The sequence below is a fragment of the Idiotropiscis lumnitzeri genome, chromosome 1 (genome assembly GCF_059441095.1).
Source record: "Idiotropiscis lumnitzeri isolate Australia: NSW breed Sydney's pygmy pipehorse chromosome 1, RoL_Ilum_1.0, whole genome shotgun sequence".
NCBI lineage: Eukaryota > Metazoa > Chordata > Actinopteri > Syngnathiformes > Syngnathidae > Idiotropiscis > Idiotropiscis lumnitzeri.
In genome coordinates, this window is record NC_142391.1 from 33,888,629 (window position 1) to 33,904,577 (window position 15,949).

At 42.9% G+C, this 15,949-nt stretch overlaps 1 protein-coding gene and 1 non-coding gene across 2 annotated transcripts; one reads left to right on the forward strand and one right to left on the reverse strand.

Moving 5' to 3' along the window:
- Positions 1–1,753: 1,753 nt before the first annotated feature.
- On the forward strand, positions 1,754–15,818 carry LOC148344331 (junction-mediating and -regulatory protein-like). Its single transcript, XM_088296755.1, has 10 exons — positions 1,754–2,974; positions 5,158–5,331; positions 7,544–7,694; positions 9,232–9,401; positions 9,467–9,632; positions 10,621–10,790; positions 11,096–11,179; positions 11,258–11,350; positions 11,420–11,966; positions 12,077–15,818. Exons 1-10 carry the CDS (start codon positions 2,183–2,185, stop codon positions 12,385–12,387), a joined length of 2,658 nt encoding a protein of 885 aa, XP_088152881.1. The 5' UTR covers positions 1,754–2,182; the 3' UTR covers positions 12,388–15,818.
- trnaq-cug (transfer RNA glutamine (anticodon CUG)) lies at positions 7,086–7,157 on the reverse strand. Its single transcript has one exon. It is a non-coding gene; the product is annotated as a tRNA-Gln (tRNA).
- Positions 15,819–15,949: the final 131 nt, after the last annotated feature.

Sequence of the window (15,949 nt, forward strand, 5' to 3'; positions counted from 1 at the left end):
ACACGACTAGACAATTCTCATGACAATTTTGAGCACCAACCACCAACTCATATCAGAAACCTCAATCAAGTTATTTATTTGATCTTTGCAGTATATTTGCAATATTTTCAGCAGTGACATCTGATGATTGTTTGGTAAAGGGAAGAAAATATTAACTCTCAAAGTGTTTAATCATTTGACCATTCAACTGGACCCTACGGAAAGGGGTCGGGAGCCGATAATTTTCATGAATAAGGTCGTAGGGTCGAGGCTAGAACTGTACCGAGATAGTGGCCGGCGGGCAGGGGACTGACCAGCTCTGGATTTGTCACATTTTTGAGCAGAATCTGATGGAATGGAACCCGCCGACCAACCGACTTGCATCTCCTGAACAAGAGTATCAGTATCCTGAAATCGAAGCAGCTTTGTGACCAAGGCCGGGTTTAAAAGTCACATATAAGAGGTCAGCCACAAATCTTGAGGGGGCATTGTGCTGCATTGTGTACATGTCATGTCATTATCCACACCGCTTATCCTGTACAGGGTCGCGGGAGGGTGCTGGAGCCTATCCCAGCTGACTACGGGCGAAAGGCGCACTACACCCTGAACTGGTCGCCAGCCAGTCGCAGGGCAGACAGACACCATCACTGAGTGGGAACTGAACCCACGCTGCCCGCACACATCTCGGGCGAGTGTACCACTACACCATCAGTGCTCTTTCATTGTATACATAACTTCAGAATGTCAAGTCTATTGAAAATTTTGCATGCGTGGAAAAGTGAAGATGCGATTATAATATATCAGCCAGATTGCTGAAGTTGGGGGCTTTCATTAGTGGTCTGCATGCACATATAATTTGTGGCCAGTCTGTGGTAGGGAGTGGACAGTGCTCTATCATTGTGCTATGACACATGACAGACCAGTGGGTGCACACACCCTGTTTTAGGAGAATAGGTAAAAGCTTAGCTACTAGAATAAGGTGGTTATATGGTTTTGGTTGTTGTTGTTGACTGAACAAATAAAAATTTTCAAGAAAAACATTAACTCTTGTTTTTATTATGGTATTAGCAGTTCAGTAAATCACTACACAAAACATTCAGAATGAGTTTAACAAAGCTCATTTGCTTTGCATTTTGCAGTTGTAAGACACCAGGAACTGGCTCATTTGCATACTGAAGTGTGATTGGAAGTTTTTTCTTTGCTCACTGGAGACAGCTATCCCTAAAATATGTATTTGAGGGGGCCAAGGCCCCTCTAGCCCCCTTCTAGACCCGGCTCTGTTAATGACTCCTCTCTTTAAAAAGCTATTGATAAATAAATTTTACCTATTTACTAACAGTGCGTCTCAATTATTTTCTGTAACGGCCACCAGGAAGATGAAAACATTTTTGCGCGCCCCTCAACACTCCCACGCGATTAGAGATCGTATGATTTGACACTATTTCAGAAGGACTGATTTAGCTTCACTAAAAATAAGCACATTATTGCACTTTGTTTATTTAGCAAATCGCTACAGTACAATAAAAATGAGTACGTTTCAAACCTAACAAATGCAAATTATAAATGCTTAATTATCTCGATGCCAACTAGCGAAAACTAAATGTTTGTTTTTTTTAGAACGCGTCCAAAAGCGTACCAAATACAATTATTAAAAAATAATTATTACAAACCCTCCAACATCACTCCCAAAAGTAAAACGCTCGATTAACTTGACGCATATTCCACATGCTCTATTTCCCACGTTTCCCACCCTTCTGAAGGCATCATCGTTAAAGGTCTGTGGTCTGGTGGTCAGCTGACATGTACTGTTAAAGGTAAACATGTCATCATCATTGGCTCGGAGGCAACGCTCACCTCACAAAAGACTGCGGTACTGGAGAGACTCTTTTTTTCTCTTTTGCGTTTTAAGGATGTATGGTGAGCACTTTTGGATCAATTTACGCCAGGAAGGTTGAGGAACACTGTTTTAAACAGTGCCCACTTGCGTCCGACGCTTCCATGCTATGCTAATGATGAAGCTAACGGACACCGGCTGCCTGACATCCAAATGGATGGAAATGACACCGCACTATTCCCAAAACAACCACCTAAGCGACGGATAGTCGGACGAGCTAGTCAGTTGTTGGTGAAATGGTGATGACTCCGCCCGAGTCGCGGTGATGCCTTCATGCGCATAGCGGTGTAGTTTCATCACTTTACAGAGATGTCATTCACAATGGAGGATAATTTCGAGTCGGGCTGGGTTGCTGTTCGCCCAAATGCCTTCGAGGAGACGGAGAAACACAAATTTGTTTTTATCGTCGCCTGGAACGAAGTGGAAAGCAAATTTGCCATAACATGTCACAACAGGACGGCGCAAAGGAGGAGCTTCGGCGCCACCTGCAGAGATCCTCCGTTGGAGGATGGAGACAAAACAAGATGGCCCGGAAGTCCCACCAGGAGCAAAGTGACCAGCAGCCCCAGCTCAGCAGGGGCAAAAAACCTTAAGAGCAAGCTCCCCGGTCCCAAACTAAGCCCTGTTAAGATTAAAACTGTGGTCAACTATGTGTCATCTCACGTCAGTTGCGATGCAGATTCACAGCGGGAGGAGAAGCTGCCCCCCGTGGACACGTTGGACCTGGAGGATGTTCTGAGCCGGGACGACTGCAGTTGGGCTGGCCTTTTTTCCTTCCAGGACCTACGTGCGCTCCATCAGCAACTGTGCTCGGTCAACTCCGAGCTGGAGCCCTGCCTCCCAGTCTTTCCGGAAGAACCGAGCGGGATGTGGACGGTGCTGTTTGGACCGGCTGAGGTCTCAGAGACTGAGATGGATGAACTGTGTTCTAAGTTGCAGCTATATCTTGGCCATGCACTTGATATATGTGGCTGGAAGATCCTCTCACAGGTTCTGTTCACAGAAAATGATGATCCAGATGAGTACTATGAGAGCCTGAGCGAACTGAGACAGTGTGGATATGAGGAGGCCCTTCTCCGTGAAAGTGAACACCTGCAAGAGGTAAGAGTGACCTTCTTTGCACTCTTTCTCACGTTTCCATGGGTGCACATCGCACATCTGGATGGCTAGTCCAACCAAGACATATTATTGTGTGTGTGCTTTCATATTGGTGTTCAGGAAGTTTGGGCTGAAACAAAAGCATCTGTAAGGATTTGGGAACAGACACTCATGGTTTAAGTCCCTGAACTGGTTTCCAGCCGATTGCATGGCACATTCACACTCAGATTCACACTCCAAATCACTTTGATGTCTTAAATTAACTCAACATTCATGGATGGATGGATACTTTTTGGCCTTTTTACATCAAATGGGTGTCTGATCTACATTAATTGTTGAGCCTTGGCATAGGTCTGTGCTCATTCTTGTTGTTTCCGTAATGGGATTTGCTTGCTTCTGTCTTCCCAAAATGACACAGTATAACTACCCACATCCATCCTATTTCTATACCGCTTATCATAATTCGTGTCACGGGTGTGCTGCAGCCTATGCCGTGATGAAATCAGACGAGTGGGCGGGCGCACTTTTGGTGGTTAGCTGCCAAGTTCATGGCATATAAAGATAAGCAATCATTCACAGTCAGACCTTTGCGCAAAGTGGCGTCTTCAGTTGACGTAAGAGGTATGTGTTTGGGATGCAAATTCCACATAGGAAGGCGAAGCACCCATACTCAGAACTGTGAGGCGGACCTGCTAGCCACTCGTCCGCCACATGTTCACCTCCGTGTCAATCCTACTTACAGTGCTGGGTTTTCAATCACATAATTTCTGTTGTTGTTGTAGTATATGCTTCCTCCTCTTCTTACATCTCTTAATGTAATTTCAGAGTCCTTATTCCTTTGGCGTAAATATTGTAACAATCCAACGAAAAGCCTCCCAAAAAGCAGAACACGTGTACTGAGCCCTTTGAGTCAACAGGCTAAAATGATTTATTAACTGCTCGTTGTATAAACACATTGTCTGGTAATACTCATTGACTGTGTAATAGTCACTGATGGTCTAGTGGTACATCCGCCTGATTTGGGTGCGGGCAGCGTGGGATCGGTTCCCACTCAGTGACGGTGTCTATGTCTGCCCTGTGACTAGCTGGCGACCTGTTGAGGATGTAGTGCGCCTTTCGCCCGTAGTCAGCTGGGATAGGCTCCGGCACCCTCCCGCGACCCCGTACAGGATAAGCGGTGTGGATAATGACATGACATGACTGTGTGATAAATATATATTCTTAGCCGAATGCACTTTGAACAACACAATAAGCCCTGAGAATAAGCCAGTCGGAGGCCGCATCAATGCTATTGAAATCACATACTAACCTCTCACTGCTATTAAGTCAATTATGCGCAAAATAATATCAAAACAACTGTAATTTCAGCAACAAATAATGAATATGAAAAAATATCCGTCCATCCGTCTCGCTTTTCATCATTGGGGAAAAAAGCTGGAGATGAGCTGGAGCTTAACCCAATCAGTTGAAGGTCACATATAGAGATAGACAAACATTCAAACTCATAGCTATGGACATTTTACTTTATCCTAATTTGAATGCTTTGGGGATGTGGGAAGAAGTTAAAACACCTAGAAAAATTCACACATGCACAGGAGATTAGAACATAAACTCAAAACCTTTCGACTGTGACACACGTGCTAACCTCTATGCTTCACACGTACAAATATACGTTGTTAATATCTGCTTTCTGCCCAACTTGGTGGCAGTGGAATTAGGCCACAAGAAGAAACATACTATGCACACACACACGCACACCCCCACACACACACGCTGTTCTATCGATCCTCTATGATGGTTGACTTATTCCAGGGCTGCATTAAGCCTGTTCAGTCTGGCAACAAAAAGTGTGACTATTGATCTTATTCCCAGCAGTAGATCACATTCAGCAGTGAGTGCACTTGAGCTGCTTGTCAGTATTTACATTTATACAAAGCATCCTCCTTTTAGCCAATGGAGTGTGCGTTTCTATTGATGGATGATTGATACAGTATTCTTTACACTCTGACTTTTGTATGCTGGAATGTTATGGATTGACTTGACTTTCAGATTTAACAGACACACATACGCCTCCTTTATATAGCTAAAATAAGTAGACTAACTCACATATCTTATCTCATTTTTGAATCAAATTTCTTTCCTGTGTGTATGTGCGCGTGTGTGTGTGTGTATGTATATGTGTGCAGCTTTTGGACAAACACAGGAGCATGGACAGCATGGTTGATTTGTTGGAGCTTTATGAAGAGGAGGACCAGGTCTATGGATGCTTGCTGGAGGCCTCCACGCAATTGTACCAGTACTTGCTGCAGCCATTCCGAGACATGAGGGAGCTCGCCATGCTGCGGAGACAACAAATCAAGGTAACACACTTACGAGTCACGACACGTGTTTCTTCTTAATCAATGCTTTCAAAAGCATACAAGAGGCAGCCAATAAATGCTCAAACACCCCATGTGGTGAGCGTCACTTCCATATGTTTTGACTGTGACGCAACATGCAAAGCAAATATTATTTCCCTGGGACGTGTTTTTCAGAATTTACTAGAAGGAAAGCTGCTGACTGGATGTAAGATTGATAGGCCATGTTGAATTCATACAGTGTTAATGTCATGTTTATTTTTAGCTCATCACTTCCAAATCACGTCTCTGTACTAAGATGCAACCAATATGCGGCATAAACTTCATTAGGTACACCTCGTTGTATTTGTTATGTTTTGGCGTATGGAGAAAATTAAGCTATTGATTGATATTTGTTCTAAATATTATTTTAATTACAAGGATTTATATTATAATTCCCCCCTTTCATTATACCTACTTTACAACCCCAACAACTATTAAAATGAAAGAATACCTCTCTGATGTTGTCAATCAACTGAGCTCACTTAGTTTTTTAAAAGGAAACGTTTTGCTTGATCTTTTGTAAGTCATTATATTGTTCACGCGTACCTAATGATGTTTTTAAAGAGTACTTGAATGAAGAAGTGGGCTGTGAGTGGCATTCAGTGGCTCTTCAATTATCTGCCGCCTCAGAGAGACATAAATAAATTAAGATATGTGTGCTGGTATAGGATTACCAGAGCTGGGCAGTCCTTCCCGGGGGTGGAAAAGTCTGGCCCTCTGGCCCAACCGGACAGCCATTTTTGGGGCGGGGTTGGGGGGGGGGGTGACAATTTTTAAAAAAGGGCTCCATCCAGAAAGGGTGGATTTTAGTCCGGCCTTTGTGCATGTGATGTGGTCGTGAGGCGGGCAACAGGTCATCTCAACTACTCAGTGAAATGAGCAAACGCATTGTCACAAATTGCCTAAGAGCGCGTAAAAAGCGCCAGGACCAACTGTGAATACTTACTTGCATTGGGCACGTTCGTGGAGAAGAAGAAAGAAGAAGAATGAGACAAAGAAGAAGAAGGAGATAAAGCTGAAGGAGGAGGAAGAAGAGGAGGACACACACAAAAAAAACACTGAGGAAGTCAAACAGTTAACTCACTTCGTTTTGATGAAACACTTATTACCATAATTAGCCCATAATAAAGTAAGCAGATTTGAATTGTAAATTAGCCAGCAATCCATCCATCCAATATGTCTACCGTTTGTCCTCACGAGGGGTGCTGGAGCCTATCCCAGCTGTTTGGGCAGTAGGCGGGGTACACCCTGAACTGGTTGGCAGCCAATTGCAGGGCACACAAAGACAAATAACCATCTGCTCTCACACCGAGGGACAATTTAGAGTGTTCAATCAACCTGCCATGCATGTTTTTGGAATGTTTGAGAAAACCGGAGAACCCGGAGGAAACCTACACAGGTACAGGGAGAACATGCAAACTCCACACAGGAAGGCCGGAGCCAGAATCGAACCCACGATCTCTGCCCTGTGAGTGCATCATGCTAAGCAGTCACCACCGTGCCACCCATTCGTCATCTAATGAGCTTTAAATAAACCTCTGCCGTGAGCATGCTGCCGCGTCACGCACGGACACTTTTTTGGAGGTGTTGGGTTGCAGCCGGAGGGCGGGGAACTTCCTGGCAAAAATGGGTCAAGTGCCCAGCACTGATGATTGCCTCATTTCATTTTATTAGGTCACTGAAAAACTTTGAAAATTATGCAATATGATAAGCTAAGGTACCACCGAGATTTGAACTCGGATCGCTGGATTCAGAGTCCAGAGTGCTAACCATTACACCATGGGACCACCTGTGGAATATTGTTCTGCCTTGTTTGATGTTGTGGGATGGAACGGGTAGACCGTCTGCACGATCCACAGATTCTTACCTTGGATATGTGCTTCAGTGCATTCACAGACGTTAATTTAGCAATAATTTATAGTCATTTTTAATTTCTATTATTCTGTACAGAATAGTGTGAATAAGTTGCCTATCCACCAAGATGGTGGCCACTTGTCAAGTTGCTGCTGTTAATTTAATGCAAAAAAATGGAGCTTTCACTTTAGAAAATTACTGTACTTCTAGTGATGTGTTGGTTTATTAGATAATCTAATCTCGTTGCACACTTGAGTACAATGACAATAAAGGGATTTCTAATTCTAATAATGCACCAATCTTAACCTCCTCTCACCAGATCTCCATGGAGAATGACTACTTGGGCCCAAGGCGCATTTATGCCCTGCAGCAGGAGGACTCTGACTGGCAGAGGAAAGCTCAAGAAGCTGTCCTTATTATCCAGGAGTTCACTGTAAAATACTTTGAGACAACAGCTAGAGCACAGAAAGGTAACGTAACAACACTGCTAAATTCTGTTTAAAGTCGTTAAAGCAGTTGAACAACACACACACACACACACACAAAAGGTTATTTTAGTTAACGAAAGCAAACAAAATAAATAATAATTTTGTTTACCAAATGAAATAAAAATAAAATTATTTTAATACACATGAAAGCTCACTGAAACTACATTTTACATTTACAAAACTCACAAAAAAAGTGTTTGTTTTCAACTTATTCTTATTTCTACTAATATTTTATTACATGGGCCTTTGGAGTTGATTTTTAAATGCATTTGTTCCGGTATTAGCATGCATGGCAGTAAACCGAAATAAGGAAGGTCAAACATTTGTTTGGGAGTTGCAGTGACAATGCGGTCCTTTTGCTTTGTGTTGCCTAGAAGCAACATCATCGAGCTGTAGTCAATAAAAACAACAGTGGCTTGTAGTGTTAGTGTCGCAACTGTAGTTCAATCCACAAATCCACTTGAGATGTTGGCACCTTGGAAGGAAAGTGAGACCATCCTAGATTTTTTTCAAGACATTAGAGTTGTGATACATTGAACACAAGCAGTATTGTGTACTGCACATTTTGTACGACAAAGTATGTGGACTGGTATACATTTGATTTGTGGATGGATGTTTTTAAAATATGTTGACAATATTTCTGTTGAGTTTTTACTACATAATATTTACCGTAATGTTGTATTTTATTTTATTTTATTGTATTGTATTTTTTTTAATCTTGCACTCAATCAATGCACAAAATGTAAAATACATAAATACATTCAAAATACTAAAATAAAACGAAGCAATAAAAACAAACTCTGAATTTTTTTTTAAACTAACTTGATTTAATAAACAAAGCTCAAAATGAAATGAAAAATAACTATTATGAAAATTCCCAAACTGTTATAACCCTGTTATATACGCACACAGAATGCAAGCCTTGCTCTTTGATTGACCCCTGTGTGCGTTCAACCACCAATATGTATTAATGAGGCAGTGCAGACAGCAGCTACGTTTTAACAGGGCCAGCTGGAAACAAGGGCACCCAATTGATCACAAAGCAGATTGTTCAGGGTTAGCTTCCCAATGTCACCCTCCCCCTTGGATTGGTCAATTTATTACTCTACCCAGAAGGGTCTTACTTTATATTATGTCCGCATGTTTTGTGTGTGTGTGTGTGTGTGTGGGGTGTGTGCGTGTGTGGGGTGTGGGTGTGTGTGTGTGTGGGGGGGGGGGGGGCAGGCATGGGTGTGTGTGTGTGTTTATGATAGGTTTAAATTGAACTAGGAAAAAAATCCTTTACAACATCCTCAGATGCAAGAAGATGAAAAAATGCTGGTGTTACACGTTAGAATCCTCTGTGCAATTAAACCAGTTTCAATGACCAATGGAAATAACTTCCGTAAAATGACCACTAGATGTCTCGCTCTCATTCGTAGCCCACTGTACACTATATCCAATGAACACAGTCTTACTATTTGTATCATATTGGTTGCTTTTGGAGTTAGACGTCTGTTTTGAATTTGTATGAATACAGGAGTTTATGAGCGTATGAAGGTGGATCAGCGCAAGTTTGGTAAAGCCTCATGGACAGCAGCTGTGGAGCGCATGGAGAGAATCCGCTACTCTGTTGCCAAGGAAACCCTGCAGCTGCAAAGAGCCCGGGAGATCAGCCTGGAGCAGAGGAAACACACCCTTCGAGAGGAGGTATGCAAGGGCACAAACATGCCTGTAACATTTGGCCATCCATGAATCCAAGCTCTTCCCCTCAGATGCAAAGCCTGTGTAGCAGTGAGGATGCGATGACCCTACTGGACCTCATGGAGTCACAGTACTATGAGCTCCAACTTCAACTGTATGATATCCAGTCTGAGATCCTTCAGTGTGAGGAGCTTCTTCTCACTGCTCAGCTGGACAGCATTCGAAGACAGATGGCAGGTATGTTTTCATTCCAACAGGCACCACTGCTTTGGTGTTTATCCTGTTTTCTTCTTCAGTACACCTCATCATAATATCCTGCTCAGTTTTGGTGTCAGGCAGAAAGGTTACACAAACAAATGCATGTGTAAAGATTCGATAAAGTAATTATTGTTCCATACATCAACATTGTCTATATTTTTAATATTTTTTGAAAAAGTGCAATGGTGCTCTTCCCTTCTGTTGTCAACATTCAGGCCTCTGTTAGTAGTTGCAAGTGGAGTCGGAAAAGTTGCTAAATATGATAAAGATGTTGCGAAGTTGGCAAGATTGGCAGTCACAAGTCATACATAGCTCTTGCTTGCTACGTCGCTTGTGCTAGCGTCCACGTGTGCAAATCAAATAAAAGCATAACTTAATAAAAATAGAACCACCATATATATTTTACATTTTACTTTGACTTCATGGTCGCTGTGCTTTTCAGAGACTGTGGACGGGCCGGATGTGGGCTCCGGGCCGTACTTTGCTTAGCCTTGCTCTATTTGTATTGAGATTCCATGATTTAGATCATTTTAGAATATTCCAAACAATGTACAAAACTGCTAATTAAGATGTCATACCAATACATATTACAAAAACTGAAAAAAATGAAGCAACAAAAGTTTAAAATTATCAGAAGTCTTTAAAATACCAAGATTTTGAACTAAAGCTGTGAGAGCATTGTAGTAACAAGTGTAAAGTTAAGGAACAACCTCAATAAAGAAACCAAGGAAATCAAGGAATTATAAAATTTTCATTAAAGATGAGTTAAAAAATAATTGTGAAGACTTTTTATGAATTTATCTTAATAGAGATGCTATAAGAGAAATTTAGATATGAAAAAAAGTGTGTAAAATATTTACTTTTGTTTTCTTTTTTTTTTTTTAGTGCAATCAAATAAATTAAACAACAAATACAAAATACCCTACAACAATACTCTACAATGTGGGATTTGTGTATGTGTTGGTAGAGCACCAGAATGAGGTGGTGTACTACGACACTTTTGAAAGCGCTGATGATATAACAGAGGAGGACACTGCCGAGAAGGAGGAGCTGCACCGGCTTCAGGTCAGCACGCGACAACTGGAAGCGCGAAGGGGCCGCATCACTGCTAAGCGCTCCTATCTGAAGAACAAGAAGGTGTGTACGCCTCGGTCATAGCTATAAATGACAACGCATGGTAAAATCCATATTGAACAAGCTTTTACGTGTTAAACTTAAAAACCCCAAATTTAAATAACTGGAAAACCTGATTTGCTAGAAAAAAAGTAATTAGCGTCAAAAACATATTCTGGCACACATAAACCCATCCCTGGTTGAAATTTGCTGTTGACCAATGTTTTATGTGACACACGTCTTAACATTGAGAATCTATAGTATCCTTTTTTTTTTTTAGATTTGGAGTGAAAGGTATGGTGCTAAATGAGTGTCCTCTTGTTCTGCAGGAGATCTGCGTATCGAACCACGTAAAGAAACAGCAGCTGCGTCAAAGCACACATAACAACTCCTTATCACATCAGATCTTACAGGTAGACATTTCTTTACCTTTTAACCACCTGCTCAAATACATGAAACAGTTCTGTATTTCTTCACACGAAATGTTACAGCCGAAATATGATGAAGAGGAAGATGAAAGAAAGAATAACAGAGTACGTCAAGAGAGACAGAGGACGCTTGATCGACTTCGCACCTTCAAGCAGGTACTCTTGATACCATGAGCTGGAATTCTCCCTCCTTTTGCCATCTGATGTCTATGTCTGTGTGTCCAGCGCTACCCGGGACAGGTGATTCTCAAGTCCACGCGTTTGCGTGCGGCCCACCCCAAAAGGAGAGAGTGCAGCAGAATTATGCAAACAGACGACGATAGTGAAAGGGCGGAGCGTCACGACGACGCCGGCGTACAATGTCCGGGCAGGCAACCGCTACGCCTGAGCACCAGCGTGCAGACGGACCCCAGCTCCACGCTCACCACCCAGCCCGTCACAGGCCTGGCAGCGCAGTCGCTTCCTCCTTTGCCTGTGCCCAGTCCCGCAGACTCCTTCTGCTCTCCTTGCTCCCTGCCGTCACTGCTGGCGTCCCCGGCCTCGCCTCCGCCTCCACCCCCTCCTCTGCCGCTCCTGCCAATACGAGAACAGGTGTCCCCCTCTGAGAGCCTGGGCAGACAAGTGCAGAAGTCTGAGGAGTACAGCGCATCAGAAGAGCGCCCTCACTCCCCACTTGGCCCATTCCATCCTCGCTTTTTTGACAGTAGCCAGCTGGTAAGCGCCCGCAAAAAGCTGAAGAAGACTCCAGGGTTTGAGGGCCACAGCAGACGAGGTACTGTGACCATATTTGGTTCAGCCTTTTGCACTATTTATGTCATTCCTTTTTTACCCTTACATGAACAAAGGTATTTAGCCCTTCATTCCCTGTCTTCCTCTACGCAGGGAGCTCCCCCATGGACGAGGTACTGGCCTCCCTGAAGAGAGGCAGTTTCCACCTGAAGAAGGTCGAACAGCGGGCCATCTCTCCTGCTACCCAGAGTGACGACGACTCCAACAGCATCTTAGCTCAAATCCGCAAGGGTGTGAAACTGAGACAAGTCCCCCCTCAAGAAAGGAAAGGCCAAGAGGGGACCACTGCCTCCAGAGACCCTTTGACCAGAAGCATCTATGAGGCGCTTCGACGAATAAAGGAGGCCTCGCCTGAGTCGGACTCTGATGACGACGGCCTGGGCGGGCCAGACTGGGAAAGCTAATGTTTGAGACTCAAAACGCAACTAATTTCACTACACAATCACGAATAGGAGTGTATTTCTGTCCCTCAATGTACATTCTTATACTTCTGTACAATATTGGGATCGCATTTGACACTGTACCCAATAGCACTACACCAAACTAACTACACACTCGTGGCACTTTTCCATGAACCCGCTTCCACACCGAGATTGCTTCGCTTGGCGCTGAGTGGTCTCCTTTCCCATTTACATTTTTGGGGGGGCTGAGGAGTAAGAATGGAACCGCTTTTCAAGGGTTCTAAAACGCCGCCCATTCGGGACCAAGGGCGTCCGTGTCGTCACTTTCATCTGATTGGAAGCAATGCAGCAAGGAACTCATCTGCATGCGCCTATTTCCTGGATTTTGATGAGCAAGACAAATCCACCCGCTGGCTGTCGCCAAATTCATAAAAATACAATCTATACAAATAAACATAGGAGTGATTTTTAACAACGCTGAACCATATTTTGCAATTTCATATGCACAAGTGGATGATTTTATTCTGATTAATGGCTAACATTTTTGCAAGCGCAAGCACAGCTCATTGGGTCACATTCAGATTTGAACGAGAGGACTCCAGCAGCAGAGCGGAGCCTCGCCGCTCTCCCGGGAAAGCAGTCATGGCCCCTGCCTCATGAGGCTTCGGACGCCGCCAAACGAGGTTGACGAACCGTTGACTCTGAGAAGCGGCCAAATGAATAAGACTGAGCTCTGCAATCATTATCACAATTATTATCATTTCATTTATGGTACATATACATTTGTAAATATGGTTCAATGTTGATAGAAAACGCAAAATGTTTATGCTGTATACTAGTATATTATATTCTTGTCTTGATGGCGACCAGTGCGAGGGCAGCTTTGTCTCGCTGGCTAAAACCTGGAAATACATTTTCCGTCTAGATGTGAACGCTTCTGTGCATTTGATGGGCCGCAAAAAAAAAAAAATAATAATAATAGTCACTGGCACTTGAATTGTTATGGCAGTACCCCACGCGCTGTGCTGTGTATGGTGCAGCGCAAACTTTCACCGGTCCGTTGGTCCCACCCTGCACCTCTCACAACAACATTTAAATGCTTTGACATCTTGCCTCGCATACTCTTTTTCTGCTGTTAAACTTACAAATCATTTTGTTTGATGGTTTGTTTGCACCTGTTGTAATGGAAAAGGCCGAGTGGTGTGGGGCCTGATGGAAAAGCAGTAATAGTGACAACATAAAGGGTTAGATGTGTCGTACTAAAAAAATACCAAATATAGTTCACAGTTTTTTTATTCTAATTTTCCAGTTATTACAATTACTACTAAAAATTACAATTATTGTACTGTGTACTGTCACACTGTAACGATGCCATATTTATTTGTCGTTATTCAGTCGTGGTTTGTAGTCACATGCACACATTTTATGAACCCTCTGCACTGACCCTTAATATGAACGAAAACCTCAATCACAATTCTGCCTCGCCACTATAGCAAAAATGTTCATGGGCACGTTTTGTAAATTGGGGTCATATGGATTATAAGAATACAAATCCCTCTTAGATTTCAAATGAGATCACATGGCCAACCATTAGCATGAAACGTTCCAATTGTCACCGTCTTGAAAATGTTCTGCTGTGTCTTACCTACGAACGATGGGCAGAGGCTGCACGTGGGCGTCACATGGAAATGATGTTGTGCAGGCAATATAGCCGAGGCTGGCACACTGCTTGTCGAATGTGACATTGCCCATAAGCAGTAAATCCTTTAGTATGTCACACTAGATTCATCCCCCTCCCCCTTCTGTCCTCTTCTGGCTTCATCACCCCCATGTTCCTCATCCAGCGAGGGAGACCATCTGCTTAACTGCAGCATGCCACATGATAGAGATGTGCCGTCTCAGTGCCACGTGGAAGGAGCAAAATACGTTGTGTGGCGGCGAAGGCAAAGAGTAGTAGGAGACTCCCGAGCTCCATCACTCACCTTCTTCCTTTGTTTCTATCTCCACAAACACACTTGAGTAGGCAGTCACACTCAGTTGGAATTCAGTTACTCACACGATGCCCACATGCTACCTTGTCAGCCAACGTGTGCAAAAAATACTAGTGGGCACATTATCGAACTATTTTACTTTGAAGTGGCAACTCCATCATGAATTGGAAAAAAGTATTGGGACACCTTCCTTGTCAGACCGAGTAGGGGCAAAGAAGACTTTGGAAACTGGGATTTTTTTGCCAACTCACATTTGTGAGGTCGGTGATCCAGTTTTCCACGCCAATCTCACAGGCTTCTTCTCACGCTGGAACGGAAAAGGGCCCTCCCCAAACTGTTGCCACGAATTTGGAAGCATATATAATCATCTTAAATATGTTGGCAAACTCACGCCATTAAGCGTCATCCATCCAGTTATTCACTTTCTATTTTGTTTTGTCGTTTTGTTATTGACAAAAAAAGTGCTTTCCACTGGGATGCCACGCCGCCCGACATAAGTTTTATCAATACTTGAGCACCTGTAATGAATGCATATGATTGCGATGGCCAGATTATGTGACAATCACATTGAGAGACACAAGCATTAACATTCTCACCTCCAACAATTGTCGATTAGCCTAACACACTTGTAAAAAAATAATTTCAACTTTGTGTCTCTCCCATTCAAATTCTGCAGAAATGATAGTGTACCTCCACCAGAGGTAAGCGAGGCTCATCTAGTGACAGTGCTTCCTTCACAGCACTTTTAATATGCCGACTTAATTTATGTGTACAGTACTGATAAGTTAAGTGGCTTTCAAAGCCCTGATTGTGGAACAATTAATATTGATCTAAGGCAGAAAATATGGCTACCAACAGAGTAGCGTGACTACAGCATGCACTCTCAATGTTCTTCGTACTATTACTACTGATGTACTTTTTTTTCATTCCAAAGCTATTAAAAGTCTGAACAAAACTTTACACATTGAGAATGGCAGAGAGCGGGTTTTCTGTCAATGTCAGCACAATATCCAATGCATGCGGTCAAACTGTTTATGGAATCTCAATCCTAACGTACCAGCAGTATTCCATAACTTTATGTCACATGACCAGGGTCACCAATTGTATCGTCAATGAAAAGAAACCAACTGTGCATCTCGGCTTGTGGAGCACTTTTTCCCCTATGCTTTATCAACAAGCTTTAATGCTAACTGCATTTGCGTCGCATGTCATTGCCTCTTTTGTCCTTTCTCTTCAGCTAAATGTGAACAACTTTTATGTCGACTCGTGTGGCCTGACTATATGTCGCCCCCATCTGAGATAGCAGTATAGAGACTCACTCACTCAAACATGAATAATCACCTCACCAACATTTAAATGCTTTGACGTCTTGCCCCAAATGCTTCATTTTGTTTGTTTTTACAACCTTGTCCTGCATTTAAATAAAACCTTGCAATGCAAAATGCATTCAGCTTGCTTGTTTAACTGATTCCTCTTTTGGATTCTTCGGTTTGATTGTTGTGTTTTGGAGTACAAATCACTTCATGTTAATCCACAAAGGTGCTTTCTTTGCTTTGTCCCAAATGTTCACCATT